This window comes from Vombatus ursinus, unplaced genomic scaffold (genome assembly GCF_900497805.2).
Source record: "Vombatus ursinus unplaced genomic scaffold, bare-nosed wombat genome assembly UNPS02014832.1, whole genome shotgun sequence".
Lineage (NCBI taxonomy): Eukaryota > Metazoa > Chordata > Mammalia > Diprotodontia > Vombatidae > Vombatus > Vombatus ursinus.
The window spans coordinates 19,939,925-19,957,521 of NW_020954610.1; the positions used below are offsets into that span (position 1 = coordinate 19,939,925).

The window sequence follows — 17,597 nt, forward strand, 5'->3', positions numbered from 1 at the left end:
GTATCAATGAGGGAAATTCTCCCCTTATTTAATATCTTTTTCTCCTCGTGGTCCCTCCTTAGTTCATACTTACCCTCTGTTGGTTAAGTATCGAGCAGCAGGACTGTTTCTTGCAATATTTCCAGCTGGAGAAATATGATCAGTTGTTACTGAATCTCCCAAATTTAATAAGACATAGGCATCTATTATGGGTTTAAGAGGTGGGGGATCCAAAGTCTAGAAAAAAACAAAATCACCCAACATTGTGATAAAGCTTTTTTGGACCAGTCATCATCAGTCACCAATAATAACAGATGTTACAACTACAACTTCTACCTTTGCATCAAAGCACCAAGTACAATGTTCTGCTGTTCTTTTTTCCTCTAATAGTTCTCATTACAATAAGTGCTGAAAAATTACATAAGTGCTTAATTAAAATATTTGCAAAGAGGGTGCTTAGCCATTGCCTCTGCCAAAATGTGTACCTCTAAAAGCATTAGTAGAGGCATTAGGTCACAATTTTTAAAAAATTAAAGTTAGAGCTCAGCAGAGCTCATGTAACAAGAGAAAACTGAGATTCTTCTTTTGACTTCTACCATTTCCAATCCAACAAGCATTTTTTTAAAAATTTTTAGGCAACTGGGGTTAAGTGGCTTGCCCAGGGTCACACAGCCAGTAAGTGTCAAGTGTTTGATCTGAGGCCAGATTTGAACTCAGGTCCTCCTGACTTCAGGGCTGGTGCTCTATCCACTGTGCCACCTAGCTGCCCCATCAACAAGCATTTCTTAAGCATGTACTCTGTGTCAGGTAATATTCTAAGCACTGAAGATAAAAACACAGAAAAACAGTCTCTGATTTGAAAAAGCTTATATACTATGATTTGTGAGGACAACACGAACGAACACACATACACACAAGTGTGTGTGCAGGTACGCATCTGTGTGTGTGTGTGTGTGTGTGTGTGTATAAAAGTTAATTTTTATGGGTGCAGGGATAGTTATAAGCAGCTAGTTTGGGAGGGAAGAGGAAAAGCCTCAAGTAGAAGCAGAAGTAGAAGGTGGCATTTGAGATAAGCTCTGAAGGAAATCAGGGATTCAGAGAGGTCGAGGCGAGGAGGAAGTACAAGTCTGGCTGGATTAGTAGAGTCTTTGCTACTGTATCCCTAGCATCTAGCACAGTGCTTAGTATATACTAGGAGCCTAATAAATGCTTATTGATTGAATAAGACTGGAAAGCTTAAGTGAGTCTGCCCTAGATTACGAAGGGCTTTAAATGTCATGCTCAAGAATCTGCCTTTCATTTTAGAGGCAACAGGAACCACTGAAGATTCTTAAGAGGGGAGGGACATGATGAGTTCTTTAAGATTATTCTGGCAGTTATGTGTCGTATAGATTAGACCGAGGAGAGAATGGAATTCAGAAGTGCAGTTAGGAAGAAGGCTGTGGCAACTGTCCAGATGAGAGGCAATGAGAGTCTTAATAACGGTGAAGGCCTTGTGAAGGGAGAGGAGAGGACAGAAGTTTTGAAGATAGAATCAATGGACTTAGCAGCTGACTGGATGTGACAATCTCTGATTTACCAAGGAATGAGGGGGAAACAAATCACATGAGTACAAACTTCTTAAAGACAGGATCTGTGTTTGAATTTAACCTTTTTATCCCAGTGTCTAGTAAGGACTCTGCACCCAGTGCATCATAAAGTGATTTTGAATTTGCTCATCAGCCATGGAAACAGCTTCCTTTCGTTATGGATTTAAGTATGAAGAAGTTTAATAATCCTCTTGAGATATGTCTCTGAAATTGTCCCTATGCAATTGTGCTAAGTCTATGGTGCAGGGGTGGGGAACCTGTGGCCTCGAGGCCACATGTGGCTTTCTAGGTCCTTGGGTGCGGCCTTTTGACCGAGTCCAAGCTTTACCAAACAAATCCTTTTATTAAGGGACTCCATACAAAAGAAGTTAAAGATAGATAGATGCATCCAGACAAGGAAAAATGTTAACCTATCAGTCAATGAACATTTATTATGTAACCAGACACAATGGTAAGTGCTTAGGATAAAAACAAAGGCAAAAATATTGCCTGGCCTCACAGAGTTTACATTCTAAAGGGAAAGAAAATCAATTCCGCTACAAAACAGATATGCCAAGTGTGAGTCCCATGGATTCCTTTTTACTGCTTATATCTAAATTGTATTTCACCCATGATTGGTCCAAGCTACTGGAAAGCAGGCACAGATGTTAATGTGATATGCAGACAGAGTAGAGGTATTAGAACCTAAGATGAGGAGGTAACAGAAAAAACTTTTGGAAGCTTTTTTTTTTTTCAAAGACATACCAGGTTTTCAAAGAAGGGTGGAGATTTAATGTATGTAGACTTGGGGTTCCAGGAATATAGTTTATCTGATGGAGCATGTAAGGCATTCCAGCTTTCATTCACTGTCTAAATGAAGAAATGAAACAGATATAGTCACATTCTACTCTACACATTCTACTAAAATCCTCTGAAGATTAAATAACATACAAATATCAAACATACAGTCAGATATAATTAGAGTTCAAAGAAGCTTGCTGATCTGGGTGTTCAAAATAGAAAACAAAAATGAATTCTATTTACATTAAGATCATTGATTTTTAACACAATATCATGATATTGCACTTTCTAAGTTATTTGGTGAATAGGGACAGGACATATGATTTCATGAGTGTAGGGACCTTTCAGAGGAAGAAACTCATTCTACAAATGCCTATCAGCATTTTCTCTGTAACCTGCAGTTTTAGAGAACTGCCTGGGACACCGGGAGGTGAAGTGTCACTATGTGACCTAGCCACTATGTGTCAGAGGCAGGACTAGAACCCAGGTTTTCCTGGCTTCAAGGCCAGCTCTCTATCCACTTGACCATATTGCCCCTCTAGTTATATACACATGCAAACAATGATCCAGAGTCCCCCAATGCATAAACCACTTACTCTCAGCAAAGGGTGGGGGATTCTAATACTTCCAAAAACTTCACCACAAGGCCTTTCCGACGACTAAGTGATGTTTTTCAAACAACAGCTCCATAAGCTGGAGCTAAAAGACAAACTGGATCTTCTGTACAAGCTGTCCTAATTCCCAATCTATTGGAAAAGCCAAGATCAGTAGAACACTCTATTCTAAAATTCTGAAGTGCCATTTACTTGGGAGGCATACACTGCAATACCAAGGAAATGGGTAGGGACATATACACGGAATAATTTAAGACCTACCTCATTATAACATTACATGTAAAATGTGCAGAAAAGCAGTTATTAACAAAGAGCTGGTTCTCCAGCATCTCCCTTTCAACCCCTCCCCACCACCCCTCAGCCAAATATTTCCGTTTGTCAATTTGTTTACTTCTGGAAGGTCCATTTCAATATAGTAGGACAGCCTTTTTTGAAATGCTAATCTAGCCAAATGAAAAAAAAAGTATGTCTTCCTATGAGCAAGTGTCGACCCAGTATTTGTAGAAGACAGTGAAAGGTTAGTTGCCTGGGGCAACTTCAGAACACTTTACCTCTATTTTCTCATAGACCTCCTTAAACATCCCAGGGATAACATATTGACGTTCCACAAGCTGAATCTCATCTCTAGTTGGCCATATGTCCTTCAGAAAAATTTTCTGTCCCTTTGCATTTATTCCTGAAAGAAATAAGTTTATTAATGAGAAAACTCAATCAAATATGATTCTGCAAACTGTGTCTACTTAAAATACTGAAAGGAACTTTATCACATAAAAAGTGTACCTAGAAATCATAATTCAAAGTGCCTATCATATTCTGAACTCTAAGAGAAAAAAAAGGTTGGTTTCCTATTATTTTAAAAAGGGAAATTGTCCTCTTTCCACTGATTTAGGAAAATGGAATGCTTCAAGACTTTAACATATTTATTTAAATGAATGAGTTCACATGTGTATCACTGAGAAACTAAACACTCTGATTTCACCCTGCCACTACTTCAACCTTTCAATATTGTACCCATTTGCAAATTAATGTTACTCCAGATGTCCAGAAACAATTTGCCTTTCCTTTCAAGATATTAGCAGTACTGAGACAGTTAGTGAAACACACATTCAGGGCATAGATATGTGCACTGGATGCCTTATGCTGCCCAGAAACAGAGGAGGATGCAAAAAAGTGTATATTCTCTTTGTCCTTTAAGAAATATCTACCAGTTTTACATCTGTTAACCACCTATAGGGCACTACAAATCAGCAAGAAATCAAATACAAAATCACCTTATAATATATAGCAATTCAGAAAAAGGAGAGATAATTGCATAATGGGGTTGGTATGGAAAGTTATCACTGGGAAAGTAAGTTTGGGAAAGGAGGGGAAAAGTTTTTCATTAAGTTGCAAACACAAGTGATTACAACAAATGCTGTAACTTGAGCTTCTTACCCAATGGCTCTTTCTCAAAGTCAATCCTGATGGTCCCAGCAATTGCATATGCTATTACTAATGGAGGAGAAGCTAGATAATTAGCACGAGTGTTTGGATGGACACGACCCTCAAAATTCCTGTTTCCAGAGAGTACACCCACTGCAACAAGATCTCCCTGTGCAAGGATAAGGAAAGGAAGAAAAATGATTTGAAGAAAAAAGAAGTGTATTTTTCAAAAGCTTTCCTGGGTATAGAGTGACTTCTTGAATGGTCTCAAAGTCCAGCCGATGATCACACTCTGCTGCAACAACACAGAATGAAGAATAAACCCTACAAAAGGAGCTGCCTTCAGCAGGAAGCTTTTCCTGATCTCCCCAGAGGCTAGCACAATAACCTTCTCCACCCCCAAAAGAAAACCTAACTAGTATTTATTCTGCATTTATCTTGATATGTACATGTTATCTCTCTCTACCCCTGGAAGAATATAAGAGTCTAAAGGGCGCAATTGTTTCACTTCTGTTTTTGAATCTCTAGTACCTGCCACAGAGCAGACATTTAAGAATATCCTGGAGCCAGTAAAATCAGGACATTTTCTTCCTCTAGACCATTCATTCCCTTTTCATATCCTACTGTATCCAACTCTCAGACTGTGCCATTCCCACACAACCTCCAGCATGCATTTTTGGCTTTCAAACTACAAAACTATCTTGATCTTTATCTTAAGTATTTACAAGTTACAAAATGACTGAGCCAAACTTGTGGGTCATCAGAAGTAATTTCTTGGTTACTGTTTTCAAAGTTGTAAAAACATGTAAAAGAGAATCGAGCTAAAAGCTGGATCTATACAAAATGATTGAAGTTCATATTCCTGAGAGGCAGTGTTTTCATAATAGTGTGCTGGATTTGGAATCAGTAAAGTCTAGGTTCAAATCTTGCTTACCACTTACTAGCTGTGTGACTGTGGGCAAGTCACCTAACCTAAATTTCCCCCTTAACCCTCAGGTTCTTCACTGGTAAAACAGGGATAGTAAGTGTTATAAAATACCTCCCAGGATTATTGTGAAACTCCAATGAAATAAAAGGTTTTGTAAACTTCAATGTACTATATCAGCTATTCTGTAAAGAAATGTTTCATGATCAATATTTTATAGTTCAACACAGGGAAAAACAGTATTTCTCTGAACTGGAAATCACAACTGTACCTAAAACAAGCCTGATACAATGTAACTTCGTTTTCATGCGATTAAGTGGCCACTGATCTCATTTTTCACTAGTGACCTAATTATAAATTTAATGCCCAGTTTCCCTGCATAAGCCCTGGAACCCATCATGATTCTCCATTCATCATTAGATAGGTAACTGGCATGTTTCCTCTAAGTTCAACCATAAATTAGTTGGTGAGGAGATCCACATCCAATTACTAAGAATCTTATTCCAAGAACAGCAAAAGAAACAATTTTGGTCTTAAATAAACCTCTTTGTGAACCAGTAGAAAATGTCACCAAAAAATCCATTTAAACATAAATTTGTAGTTTGCCAGAATTATATGCAATCTTAGGCATTAGCTAGTTCATCACCTTCATTTTATAGATGAGGAAACTGAAAAGTTAAATAACTTTGCCCAAAGTCAATAGCTGTTTAGTCACAGAAACAGAATTTTAACCCAAGATCCAGAATTTTTGTCAAGTGCACTTTCTAATGACCATGGAGCTCCTTAGGTAGTTAGCTTCCTGAAGGGAAGGATACCTTTAACAATTTTTCCTTTCCACTCCATAGCATCACTTATAGTAGCATGCAATGCCACATAGGTAAGTCAATAAATTCAGAATTAAAAGGTGAGAGCTAGGGGAAGCTAGGTGGCACAGTGGATAGAGCACCGGCCCTGAAGTCAGGAGGACCTGAGTTCAAATCTGGCCTCAGAGCAAACACTTGACTGTGTGACCCTGGGCAAGTCACTTAACCCCAACAGCCTTAAAAAAAAAAAAAAAGGTGAGAGCTAGAAGGGTCTGTGAAGCCCCAAATAATCAGATGAAAGAAAATAAATAAGATCCAAGGCAATCTAAGGCAACCCCAAAAAAACTGGCATTAGCTGAATGATGGTGAGGAATTCAATGAAGACTTTGGTTGAGTGGGGAATGCACCAGATATAAGGGAAATGAAGAGATTTTTCAAACAGATGAGGGAAGAAATTAGGAATGTTCTTCTGGCAGAGAAGTCAAACAGGGCTTTACATTTAGAACCAAGTGCTTATTAGCAGCAGAAGTTCTTTTACCAATTAGTTTTTTCAGAGGAAAGGCAGGGAGAAGGGTTTATGCTGGGTTGGAGCAGACCCTTGGATTCAGTCTTGTTTTATGTGTAGCAGAACAGAAGGGGAGATATTGTTTAGACTTATTATACTCTTTTAGGGGGTCCCTTACTGTACTTATTCCTTTAATTCCTGTTTCTAAATGACTATTTCCTTCCAAAGAGTAACAATGTACTCTCTGGCCTATCTCCTAAGACATGCATAGATGGCTGGACTAGATGGTCTCTGAGGTATGACTGAATATATTGGCTTGAGCCTCTCTGTAATTACCTGTGTAATTGCTTCCACCACTGGCTCAGGCAGTGGCCCACTGTTACCAATGCAGGTCATGCAGCCATACCCCACGACATCAAACCTAGGTGACAGGAAAATTAAGACTTAAGTAGATATGAAACCTGCTGTAGATAATAGGACCTAGTCCTATAAACACCATACCTGATAAGTAAATGCATATTTTATTTCTTTCAATAAACAGAGAGATGTTAATAAATAGACCGATTAAATATACAGGATGAACATTTTTAAAGTATAAAAGAGGTCATGGACAAATAAAAACATTTGATCTATAGTTTCTTCAAAAATGAAGAGCTAACAGTAAACAGGCAGTAAAATAGAGTGCTGGACCTGGTCATGAAGACCTGAATTCAAATCCTTTTTTAAACACTTACTAGTGTGTGACCCTGGATAAATGACCTAACTTTGTTTTTGTTTCCTCATCTGTAAAACGATGATGATAATGATGATAATAATAATAATACCTAACTTTATATAGCAGTTACTTTGTGCCAGATATTGTGCTAAGTGCTTTATAATTATCTTATTTAATACTCATCATTTAATACTTATTTAATACAACAATTCTGGGAGGCATGTGCTATTATTACCCCCATTTTACATATGAGGAAATGGAGGCAAACAGAGGTTAAGTGACTTGCCCAGGGTCACACATCCAGTAAGCATCTGAGGCCACATTTGAACTCAGATCTTCCAGAGTCTAGGAACAGTGTTCTATCCACTATGCCATCTAGCTGCCAATATAAGGATAATAATAGCACTTAGCTCAACAGAGAACTGTTGTGAGGATTTAATGATATTTATATGTAAAGTGTTTTAGAAACCTTAAAACACAATATAAATGTTAGCAATTAGATAATAAATGGAAAATTTATTTGCTGCTAAGGTAGGATGAAGTTGAGATTGGTTTTTTTATTATTAAGATTTGTTGAATAAAACAACTATGAGAATGAGGAATTTTATAGTATGTTCCATAAAGGAAAATTCTGTCTCAAAGTGATACTGTAAACAGTATTTATGAGAAAGGGTAAAGAATAGTGATCATACATAAATAGTAGTGAGAATACCAAAAAAAGTTTTTCTTACCCAAGCTTAGACAGATATGGCATAACTCCACTTTCCCTTAGATAATAGGTGACTACCCCACTTCCAGGGGATAAACTAGTTTTAATGTAAGGTTTCACATTGAGACCAGCTTCAACAGCTTTTTTTGCTAATAATCCTGTGAACAGCAAAACAGAAAGGTTCATGGCTTCTTGATTCATCTGATAAAGAAAGTCCAACAAAAATGTTATTTTTTTTCCCTTTGGATTCCCCTTATTTATCTGAAGAGATAGGTTTCTCATCCTACTGAAGCATCTCTGACAGGACAATTTCTCCAACATTTTTTCACTGATGCCTTTTTTTTTTCTTTTTTTTAACATCACAGACATTTCCAAATGTATCCCTTTTTTTTTCCAGGGAATCACCTTTTGTAACAAGGATTTTTAAAAAAAGAGGAAAACTGTTCAGAAAAACCAACATATCAGAAGCATCCAACAGCCTTCCATACATTCCGAGTGCCTCACCAATCTGATGAAAGAGTGGAGGTGCAAAAATTCTCAACCCTTCCTCACTTCCTAGCTATGTTATTATCATCACATATTAACATTTTTATTTGACAGTGTCTACTTTGATGTTATTCTTCTTCCCATTTACATTGTTGTATTTATTATGTGTATTGTTTTTCTGGTTCTGCTTATTTCTTTCTATATCAATTCATATAAATCTTTCCCATCAATTCATCATAGTCCACTAATTTATATACCACCATCTAGCCACTCCCTAACCAATGGGTACCTTCCCCACCCCCACACCCCATTTCTTTGCTTCCACAAAAAGTGCTACTATGAACACACACATGTATATTTCTGTCTTTGACTTAGCACTGGGGATACTTTGATTCAAAGGGTGTGGACATCTTGGTCATATTTTTAATTAAAATTCCAAATTGCTTTCCAAAGTGATTGGACCAATTTGCAGCACCCACCAACAGTGTATGTCCCAGCCTCTACAACATAAACTATTTCAATCTTTTGTTATTTTTTCAATTTGCTGGCTGTGAGGAGAAACTTTGGAGTTGTTTTGATTTGGAACAATCCATTCTATGCTTGCTGATAGTTCATAATTCTTTTTTTTTTTTGAGAACTATTTATAGTTTTCAATCATATATCCATTTGGAAATGGCTTTGGGCTTTACATATTTGTGGCAATCATCATATCTTGCATATCAGATCCTATCAGAAACGTATGACACAAAGACTTTTCCCCAATAGATATTTTCCCTTTTTATCCTAGATTTTATTTGTGTAAAAGCTTTCAATTTTACATAATTTAATTTTTTTTGTTATTAACTTTCACTTAGTCAAGAATTCTCTCCCTAGCCACGGTTGAGAAAAATATTCCTATACATTTTCCTCTTTTTAAATGTTCTGACATTTAAGCAGAATAGATTCTTATCATGTATTGACTGCCAAAATGCATGGCTAGCTTAGCAACCCATAGGCAGATTTGCACAGAATTAACTTTGAATTATTTATGTCAGTAAAAGGAAGATATTACCTTCACAATATCTATTCCAAAGTGCTATTGGACTTTAATAATGAATGATTCTGTAGGAGAATTTGTGGTTTATGAAGATCCAGATCATCAAAAGACTGAACTAATTTGTATACCATGGGTACCAAATTGGGTCACACAGAGACTTAACTGTAATTTTGTTTTATTACAGGTATGAGTAAATATATAGTAGAAAGAATTAGTTTTTAAAAGTATGTAGCTGTTTAATTTCAATTTGCTTTTTTTATGGGGCAGGGGAGAAACAGCATGGCACAGTAAGTAGATGGAACCTAGGACAACAGAGGATTCAAGTCCCACACATAATGGCCATGTAACTCTGGGCAAATCACATAACTTCTCAGTGCTCTAGATAGCTCACTAAGAGTATAAGTTTCAAAGAAGATGCCAAACTGCACTGGTAGAGGTAGTTTCCTCATTTGGGTGTTCCCTATCCTGATAAAATTGTACGCCCAGTATCTATAACTATACTTAACTTTACCTTTTGCTTTTATTTACAGATTAGACCGAAGAGAGAAAAATACATAGTATAATTTCTTTCTTCCAATAAAGTGACTTTTCATGGATACTAAAATTAGTACTAGAATGAAGATTCCCAAATCTGACAGATGTTCAACTAAATGCAAGGATTATTTTTATTATCATAATCACCTTTTTTTTTTCGTTTAGGTAATTGGGGCTAAGTAAGGATCACATAGCTAGTAAGTGTCTGAGGCCAAATTTTGAACTCAAGTACTCTTAACTCCAGGGCTGGTGCTCTATCCACGGCACCACCTACTTGCCCACTACTAATCATTAACATAAATTTTTCATTGTGTTTGTGTGACTTAAACAAGGATATGGACTAAGAAAAATGGAGTCAGAAAGGTTTACGCTAAGAATAAGGTGTGGTTTGCAAAAAATACTAAAGATAATTTTTTAAAAGGCTTTTAAAGCTATGCTTGAACAAGAAGAGGAATGAGGAAAGCATAGATGAACTTACTACACAATGCTTTTTTGCTCCCACCTTCACTGTCAAGGAAAATAACCTTTAGACTAGAAATGACTAAACAAACAGAATGATAAGGTAAATAAAAAAACTGAAGTGAAGAAATAGAAGACATTAACTAGCAGCTCAAAATGAATTCAAGTCCCTTGGCCTGGAAGAATTACAAACCAGGGTGCTAAAAGAATCTGTGGACATGATGGATGAATTATTTTGAATAATCTAAAGACTCATGGAGGAAAAGTACTGAAGACTTGGGAAGGGCAAATTTCTTTCAATTAAAAAAAAAGGCAGAACAAAATTGATTCCTCATTGGAAAAATGAGGGGGTTGTATTAGATGGCCTCTGAAGTCCCTTCTAGTTTTAAATCTACAATGTAATGAACTCCATTTGGCAGATGAGAAAATAAATTTATGATCCTTTGAGTTTAGAGAGATGGAGTCATTTACTTAAAGTTATGCAAATAGTAAATGGTACAACCTGGGTTTGAACCTAGGTCTCCTCATGGGTGTGGAGACTGAAACTATTACATTCCTTTCAAATTAATCTAGTGATCTAGTCTTGATAAAAATAGGTTTGCTCCTGATAAAAAAGGCTTTACTGGCATTGGATCAACTTTAGTACAACAATCCTACTGAAACACCTAAGGAAGGAAAAAAAAAAAGGCCTTTCTACCTTCTTATTTGTGATCTTCTTTGTAATTAGTTGACCTGAGGCTAAATGAATCATTTAACCTCATGGTGGACCATTGTTTCTTAATATTTTTTTTACTTGCTGCCCTTTGTCCTAGAGACTAAAGGACTTTTTTTTTCAGGGTAGAAAACATTTGGAAGCTGAATAAGCTTCACATCATCAAAAATATACATGTAAATTTAACTACTTGATCAGCTGTTGCACAACTGACTAGGTCCTGCCTTGGACCTCCCCTGTGGCCCTAAATCAGATGCCATGTATTCTTAGTTGAACTCTGCTTCAGCTAAGAGTCAAGTCTGTAACACAAACAGAAAGAAAAGTAAGGGTTTTTATTTGTTTTGTAAAGATCCTTTAGTGACTTCCATGCCAAATTAGAAAACAAGTTTCATTTGTCCTCCTCCATTGAAAGCTTTCCTACTTTCTTTTTTAAGAAAGAAAATAATTATTTTAAAGTAGATAGGACTTTGGGTGGTGGAAAGCATGTAATTCTTGAGAGTCAGAATACCTAGGTTCAAGTCTCCACTCTGATATTGCCTAACTGTGTGACCTTTACCCCAGTCTTAGAATGGAGTCAGCAGCAAACCACCTACCTCCCCAAACTATGAATGATGTGAATTGTTTACCTATCACACACTGGACGCTGGATCTCTGGTGCTGTGCTAGTCATGGAAATACATTCCACTATTTGCTTTGTCAGTCTTACTGACAAAATATTTAATGTGTTAATATGCAGGATGCACAGGTAGCATTGTCTTAAGGAAAGAATACTGAACTAAAGAGTCAGAAGACCTCACTTTGTCCCTTGTGAATTAAGCCTTGGGCAAAGACTTAGCATCTCAAAGTTTCAGTTAATATTTATCTGTAAAATGGGGTTAATATTTGCATTATCAATTTCATAGGATTATACTTGAGGATAAAATGAGGTTACATATAAACACTTTATAATGCAAACTGAAGTATACTTTTTTATTTTTTCTGTTTTTTTTTCCTTTTTTTTTTTGGTCTGTCTTCTCTTTTGCAACATGGCTAATAAAAAATAAAATTTACATGACTGCACATGTATAATCTATATCAAAATGCTTGCCTTCTCAAGAAAGGGGGAGGGAAGGAAGGGAAGAAGGGAATTTGGAACTCAAAAATTATTTTTAAAAATGTTAAAAATTGTTTTTACATGTAATTGAGAAAAAATACAATAAAAACCTTCTTTAAAAAAATTTTTAATAACCATAAGCCATTAATTTCAAGCTTTTATTATCACTATTATTGTTGTTACAAAATCTAGTATCAGCAACAACACCTTTAGACAAGGGGAAGGAGGCTAGAGTTGATACTCTAATGCACTAGTAACTTGCTAATCCTTCAGATAAACATAAAATAAGGTAGCTCTGGGAATGGTACAGTGGAATGCTGAATGCTTACCGAATTGGTGCACTGGAGACAAAGTACTAGATTCCAAATCTTGCCTGTTGCTTACTACTTACGTAATCATGGGCAATAACTTTACTGGGCCCCACTTCACTCTATCTCTGAAATAACAGGGTTGGCCTATATGACCTCTATGGTTACTTCCAGGCCAAATCTTTGATCCACATGATTGTTTGACCCTAGATCATGGTCCACTTGTTCTGAATTAAGGAACAAAAGGTCAATGAGGGAATGTAGGAAGAAAAAGAGAGGAAGACACTGTATTTGTATAAACTGCAAGATTACCTGCCTAGATAGAAGTTTTTGCATTTCTACAAGTCAAGTCTGTCACTTAAAGTTTGATTATTCAGTTTGGGGCTTATCCAAGATAATAAATTTTCCCTTTCAGCTTGCTGTCCCTTTTTGGAAAGGTAATAACTTTATATTTCTTAGTCTACTTATATACCACTTCATTTTGTAGGTGTGGAAATCACAACTTCTGTTGGCTGAGGAAAGGGGTGAAAACCTAGCAGTGGGCTTTTTCTAGAGTCTTCATATATTTGAGCTATGCTCAGTCTCCCAACAGCAAAGATAATGAAGAAATGACTGAATCCATCATCATTATGATTATATTAGGGGCAGCGAGGTGGTACAGTGGATAGATATTGAACTTGGAAATCAGTAAGACCTGAGTTTTCCCTCTGACAGTTACTAGTTGTGTGACACTGAGCAAGTCATTTAACCACTCAGTCTCAGTTTCCTCATTTGTAAAATAGGGACAGTAATAGCACCATTCTCACAGGGTTGTTGTAAAGATCAAATGAGATAGTATGTAAAACACCTTGGAAACTTTAAAATGATATATGGATATAGATATAAAAATACATATATGTGCATATATATACAATATAATTGCTGTTTTTGTTATTATTATGACAGACACTACTGCAGTTCCTACAGAAGGATCTGAGCAAAGAGATCATTTATTATGGTACTGTGAAGACAAGATACATTTCCATAGACATATATCACTGTGCTTCTCTGAGATTTTATATCCCCAACAACTGCAGATAAGCCAGAGTTAATTTCCTTAAATTGTAATCAATTCTTAGCTACTATTGCTAATAGGGAAAACATGGAAAGTTAATATACAAGGCCAAAGGATTCTGGATACTGTAAGGCTTAATTTTCATGTAAGCACATCAGAATTCAAGTGCTTCCCCTCATTGAGAAGGCAAGCAATTTGATATAAGTTATACATTTGCAGTCATGCAAAACATATTAAAACATATTTCCATTTCATTCATGTTGTGAAAGAAAACATAGACCTCCCCTCAGGGGAGAGAACAAGAAAAATAAAGTAATAGAATTTAATTTGAAATCAGTACAAAATGCAATCTGAGCACCTCCCTCAACTTGCTTTCCTCAGGAGGTCCGTGGAACATAATTAGGCAGCATTTTTCATGTCTTGTTTCCTTCCCTCCACTCACATGCCCCCCCCCCCCCGTGGTCCCGGCTGCATCACCCGCCCCCCTTTTCCCTTTCTTGTTTCCCCCCCCCCCCCCACCCCCCCCCCCCCCCTTTGTAGTTCAGGCTGAAATCACCTCCCATCACAACTGTTACAATAAATTTCTAATGTATTTCTTGGCTTTAAGTCCCTCTCTAATCTGTCCTTCAAAAAGCTACCAAACTAATCTTAGTAAAGCTCAACTCTGAACATGCCAGGGCCCTGCTCTGCAATCTTCAGCGGCTCCCTATTGCCACTATGGTAAAATACAGATTCCTCTACTTGGTATTTAAAGCCTTTCACAGGCAAGTAGGGTGTTTTCAGAGAAGACTAGTACCTCTTGTGTGAGGGCTGCCTTGGTGTTTGGGAAGCTCCAAAGGAAATTGTGGGAGAAAAGAGGTATTAGACTGACAACCAAACTTAAGCTCTACAGAGCCATTGTGCTGACCTCATTGTTGTACGCCTGTGAAACCTGGGCAGTCTACTAGCACCATGACAGGAAAGTGAATTGCTTCCATTTGAATTGTTTTAGGAAGATTCTGAAGATCACATGGCAGGATAAGGTACCAGGACAATGAGGTCCTTTCTCAAACTAAACTGCCAAGCATTCAAACTCTTCTGCAAAGAACACAACTACGACTGGCTGGCCATGTTGTTCAAATGCCAAACATACGCTTGCCTAAAAGACTATTTTAGGAGAACTCACACAAGACAAGTGCTCTCTTAGTGGTCTGAACAAGCGATACAAGGACACTCTTAAGGTCTCTCTGAAGAACTCTGGAATTGGTTTCGTGACATGGGAGACACTGGCACAGGACCACCCAACTTGACGTGCCCTCATCAAAGAAGGTACCACTGTGCTTTATGAATAAAGCAGAATTGAAGTAGCTAAAAAGAAACACGAGATGTGCAAATTTAGAGAATCCACCCCAAATGCTCACATGGACTATTTGTGCCCTATGAGCATTCCAAGCTCACATTTGTCTTTTCAGCCACAGTCAGATGCATTATAACTTGACTCTAACATAGTGATGTCATTTTGGTCCTCTTTGACAACAAAGGACAAAACAAAGGTCCTTTACAATCTGACTCCAATATACCTTTCTAGGCTTACTTCATATTACTTCTTTTCAAGTATTATGTGCTCCAAATCAGCCTACTTGCTGCTTCTCAACCTTGGCATTTCTCTCCTATCTCAGTGCTTCAGCACTGCCTATCCCACAGTACGTGGAAAGCACTCCTTCCTCACATGCTTGCTTTTGCCTCTCAGAGACCTTCAAGTCTAAGTACCACATGATAGATAAGAGAGAGGCCTTTCCAAATTCCCTCAAATTGCTGCTTTGTACCTATTCAAACTGCCCTGTATTTGTTAATCTGCATAAATGTTATATCCCAAGGAAAAAATGTTTTATTTTTCATATTTTTGTTTTTCTACCTCCACCCTCCTACAGAATAGGTACCTTGTAGACCTTGATTGGACTGAATGGTTAATGGCTATTTATCTGATAAAAAGCTTTCTACTTTCTTAGTTCTAAAGCTTTATCAGTGGGCTTCTTATGGCACAAATCCTTTCCGGTTCAAATCTTCCAAAAAGAACTTGAGGGTGCAGTTGTTTTTGCAAGGAATAGTCTTATATTTGACATTGTTTGAAATACTCTACACTCTCATGTTCTTTTTTGTATAACTATCATAATTGCCTCTCTTCCCTTTAATTAGTTTAACCACAGTAAATACTCATTAACATCAATCTTAATCACTGTGTTTTTGCAGACTCTCACAAGACTGTAGTTGAAAATCCCTAGAATCTTCTAGAACTGTGCCTCCCAGAATTATAGTTGATAAACAAATGATTCTTCATTTTCAAGAAGACTCAGAGAGTTAAAGTCAGCCTTCTACAAACTTATATAATATCTCTGAGCATAAGAATCTAATATACTTACCTGCCCCTAACATCACTGAAGGGTTACTAGTGTTGGTGCAGCTGGTGATAGCAGCAATAACGACAGAGCCATGGGACAGTGTAAATTCACTATTGTCATACAAAAATTTTTTGTGATCCTCATGATGTTCTGGAGGCACCTGGAATCCTTTAAATCCTTGCTAAAGAGAAGAACAGAAAAATCTATTCTAAATCTAGTCACAATGGAAGTGATACCTACTTTTCTAATTGTAATTTTACATAAACAAGCATACTTTAGTTATGACAGTGATTTAAAGAATAATTAGAAAGAAAAACTTGCTTTTCTTTCTTTAATTCTTTATAAAAGGTACTTATGCAGTCTGAGGCCAAATCTGCCTTTTTAATGACTCTTGAGATTACTAAAAATTGCTTCTCTCCTCTCCCAGAACAGTGAAAAAGCTGAAATCATCATTTTATGTTATTACATATGTTTATAAACAGCTGACTCAAACCAAAGTTACTGACACTGATATTGAGATTTTTTTTCAAAAGGGGTATATTTTGCTTAAATTGAACCAATGATGCATGAATGACAATACTTTTGGATATTTTTATTTTATACTTCTGTGCTATCATGAAAAAAAAAGCAGCATGGTATAATGGATAAAGCACTGGCTTTGAACCTATGATGATCTAAGGCTCAAGAGACACCTCTGACAAATAACCTACCGGCCAATCCCCCTCTGTTGTGTCATCCCTCTGATTATCTCTAATTTATCTTGCAGGTATCTTGTCTACATATTGTCCTTCCCCTTCAGACTACCCATCTCCTTGAGAGCAGAGACTGTTTTTTGTCATCTTTTGTATCCCCAGCACTGAGCATAGTGCCTGGCACATACTAGGGACTTAATAACTGCTTGTTAACTTGACTTATGACCTGGGCAAGTCCCTTAACCTGTCAGTGCTCTAGGCAACTCTCTAAGACTATAATAACATAGAAGGTGCCAACTTGCATTGGTAAAGGAAGTTTCTTCTTCAGGGAATTTCATGCTAGTGAAATCACAGGTCAGTTCACATTCCAGTTCCATATGTTGGAAGTTATATTTACCAAGTTGCAATAATCTAAATGAAATATAGCAGGATCTTTTATTAACACTAATGTCCCATGGATCTACCAGTCAGTCAGTAAGTGGCCAGTATGTGTCAGGCATATTAGCCCTGGGGATACAAAGAATGGCAAAAGACAGTCTCACAATCTAATGGGAGAGACAACATGCAAACAAGTTACATACAGGATAAATTGAAGATAATAAGAGGAAGGTACTAGAATTAAGGGGGATCAGGAAAGGCTTCTTGTAAAAAGTGGGATTTTAACTAAGATTTGAAGGAAGCCAGGAGACAAAGATGAGGAGGGAGAACATTGCAGCCACTGGGGAGAGTTAGAGAAAATGTCCACAGTTGGGAAATGGAGTATCTTGTGCAAGGAACAGCAGAAGTATTGCTAGATTGCAAAGT

General features: G+C 37.0%; 1 protein-coding gene across 2 annotated transcripts in view; it reads right to left on the reverse strand.

Moving 5' to 3' along the window:
• ACO1 (aconitase 1) overlaps positions 1 to 17,597 on the reverse strand; it is a 93,792-nt gene that overhangs the window by 16,555 nt on the left and 59,640 nt on the right. For both annotated transcript variants that reach the window (XM_027839369.1, XM_027839370.1), the window contains 7 exons: positions 16,123 to 16,282; positions 8,064 to 8,199; positions 6,954 to 7,038; positions 4,397 to 4,553; positions 3,514 to 3,638; positions 2,313 to 2,417; positions 74 to 216 (listed from right to left, as the gene is read on the reverse strand). In XM_027839369.1, coding sequence (XP_027695170.1) covers positions 74 to 216; positions 2,313 to 2,417; positions 3,514 to 3,638; positions 4,397 to 4,553; positions 6,954 to 7,038; positions 8,064 to 8,199; positions 16,123 to 16,282 — 911 coding nt within the window. The remainder of the gene's footprint in view (positions 1 to 73; positions 217 to 2,312; positions 2,418 to 3,513; positions 3,639 to 4,396; positions 4,554 to 6,953; positions 7,039 to 8,063; positions 8,200 to 16,122; positions 16,283 to 17,597) is intronic.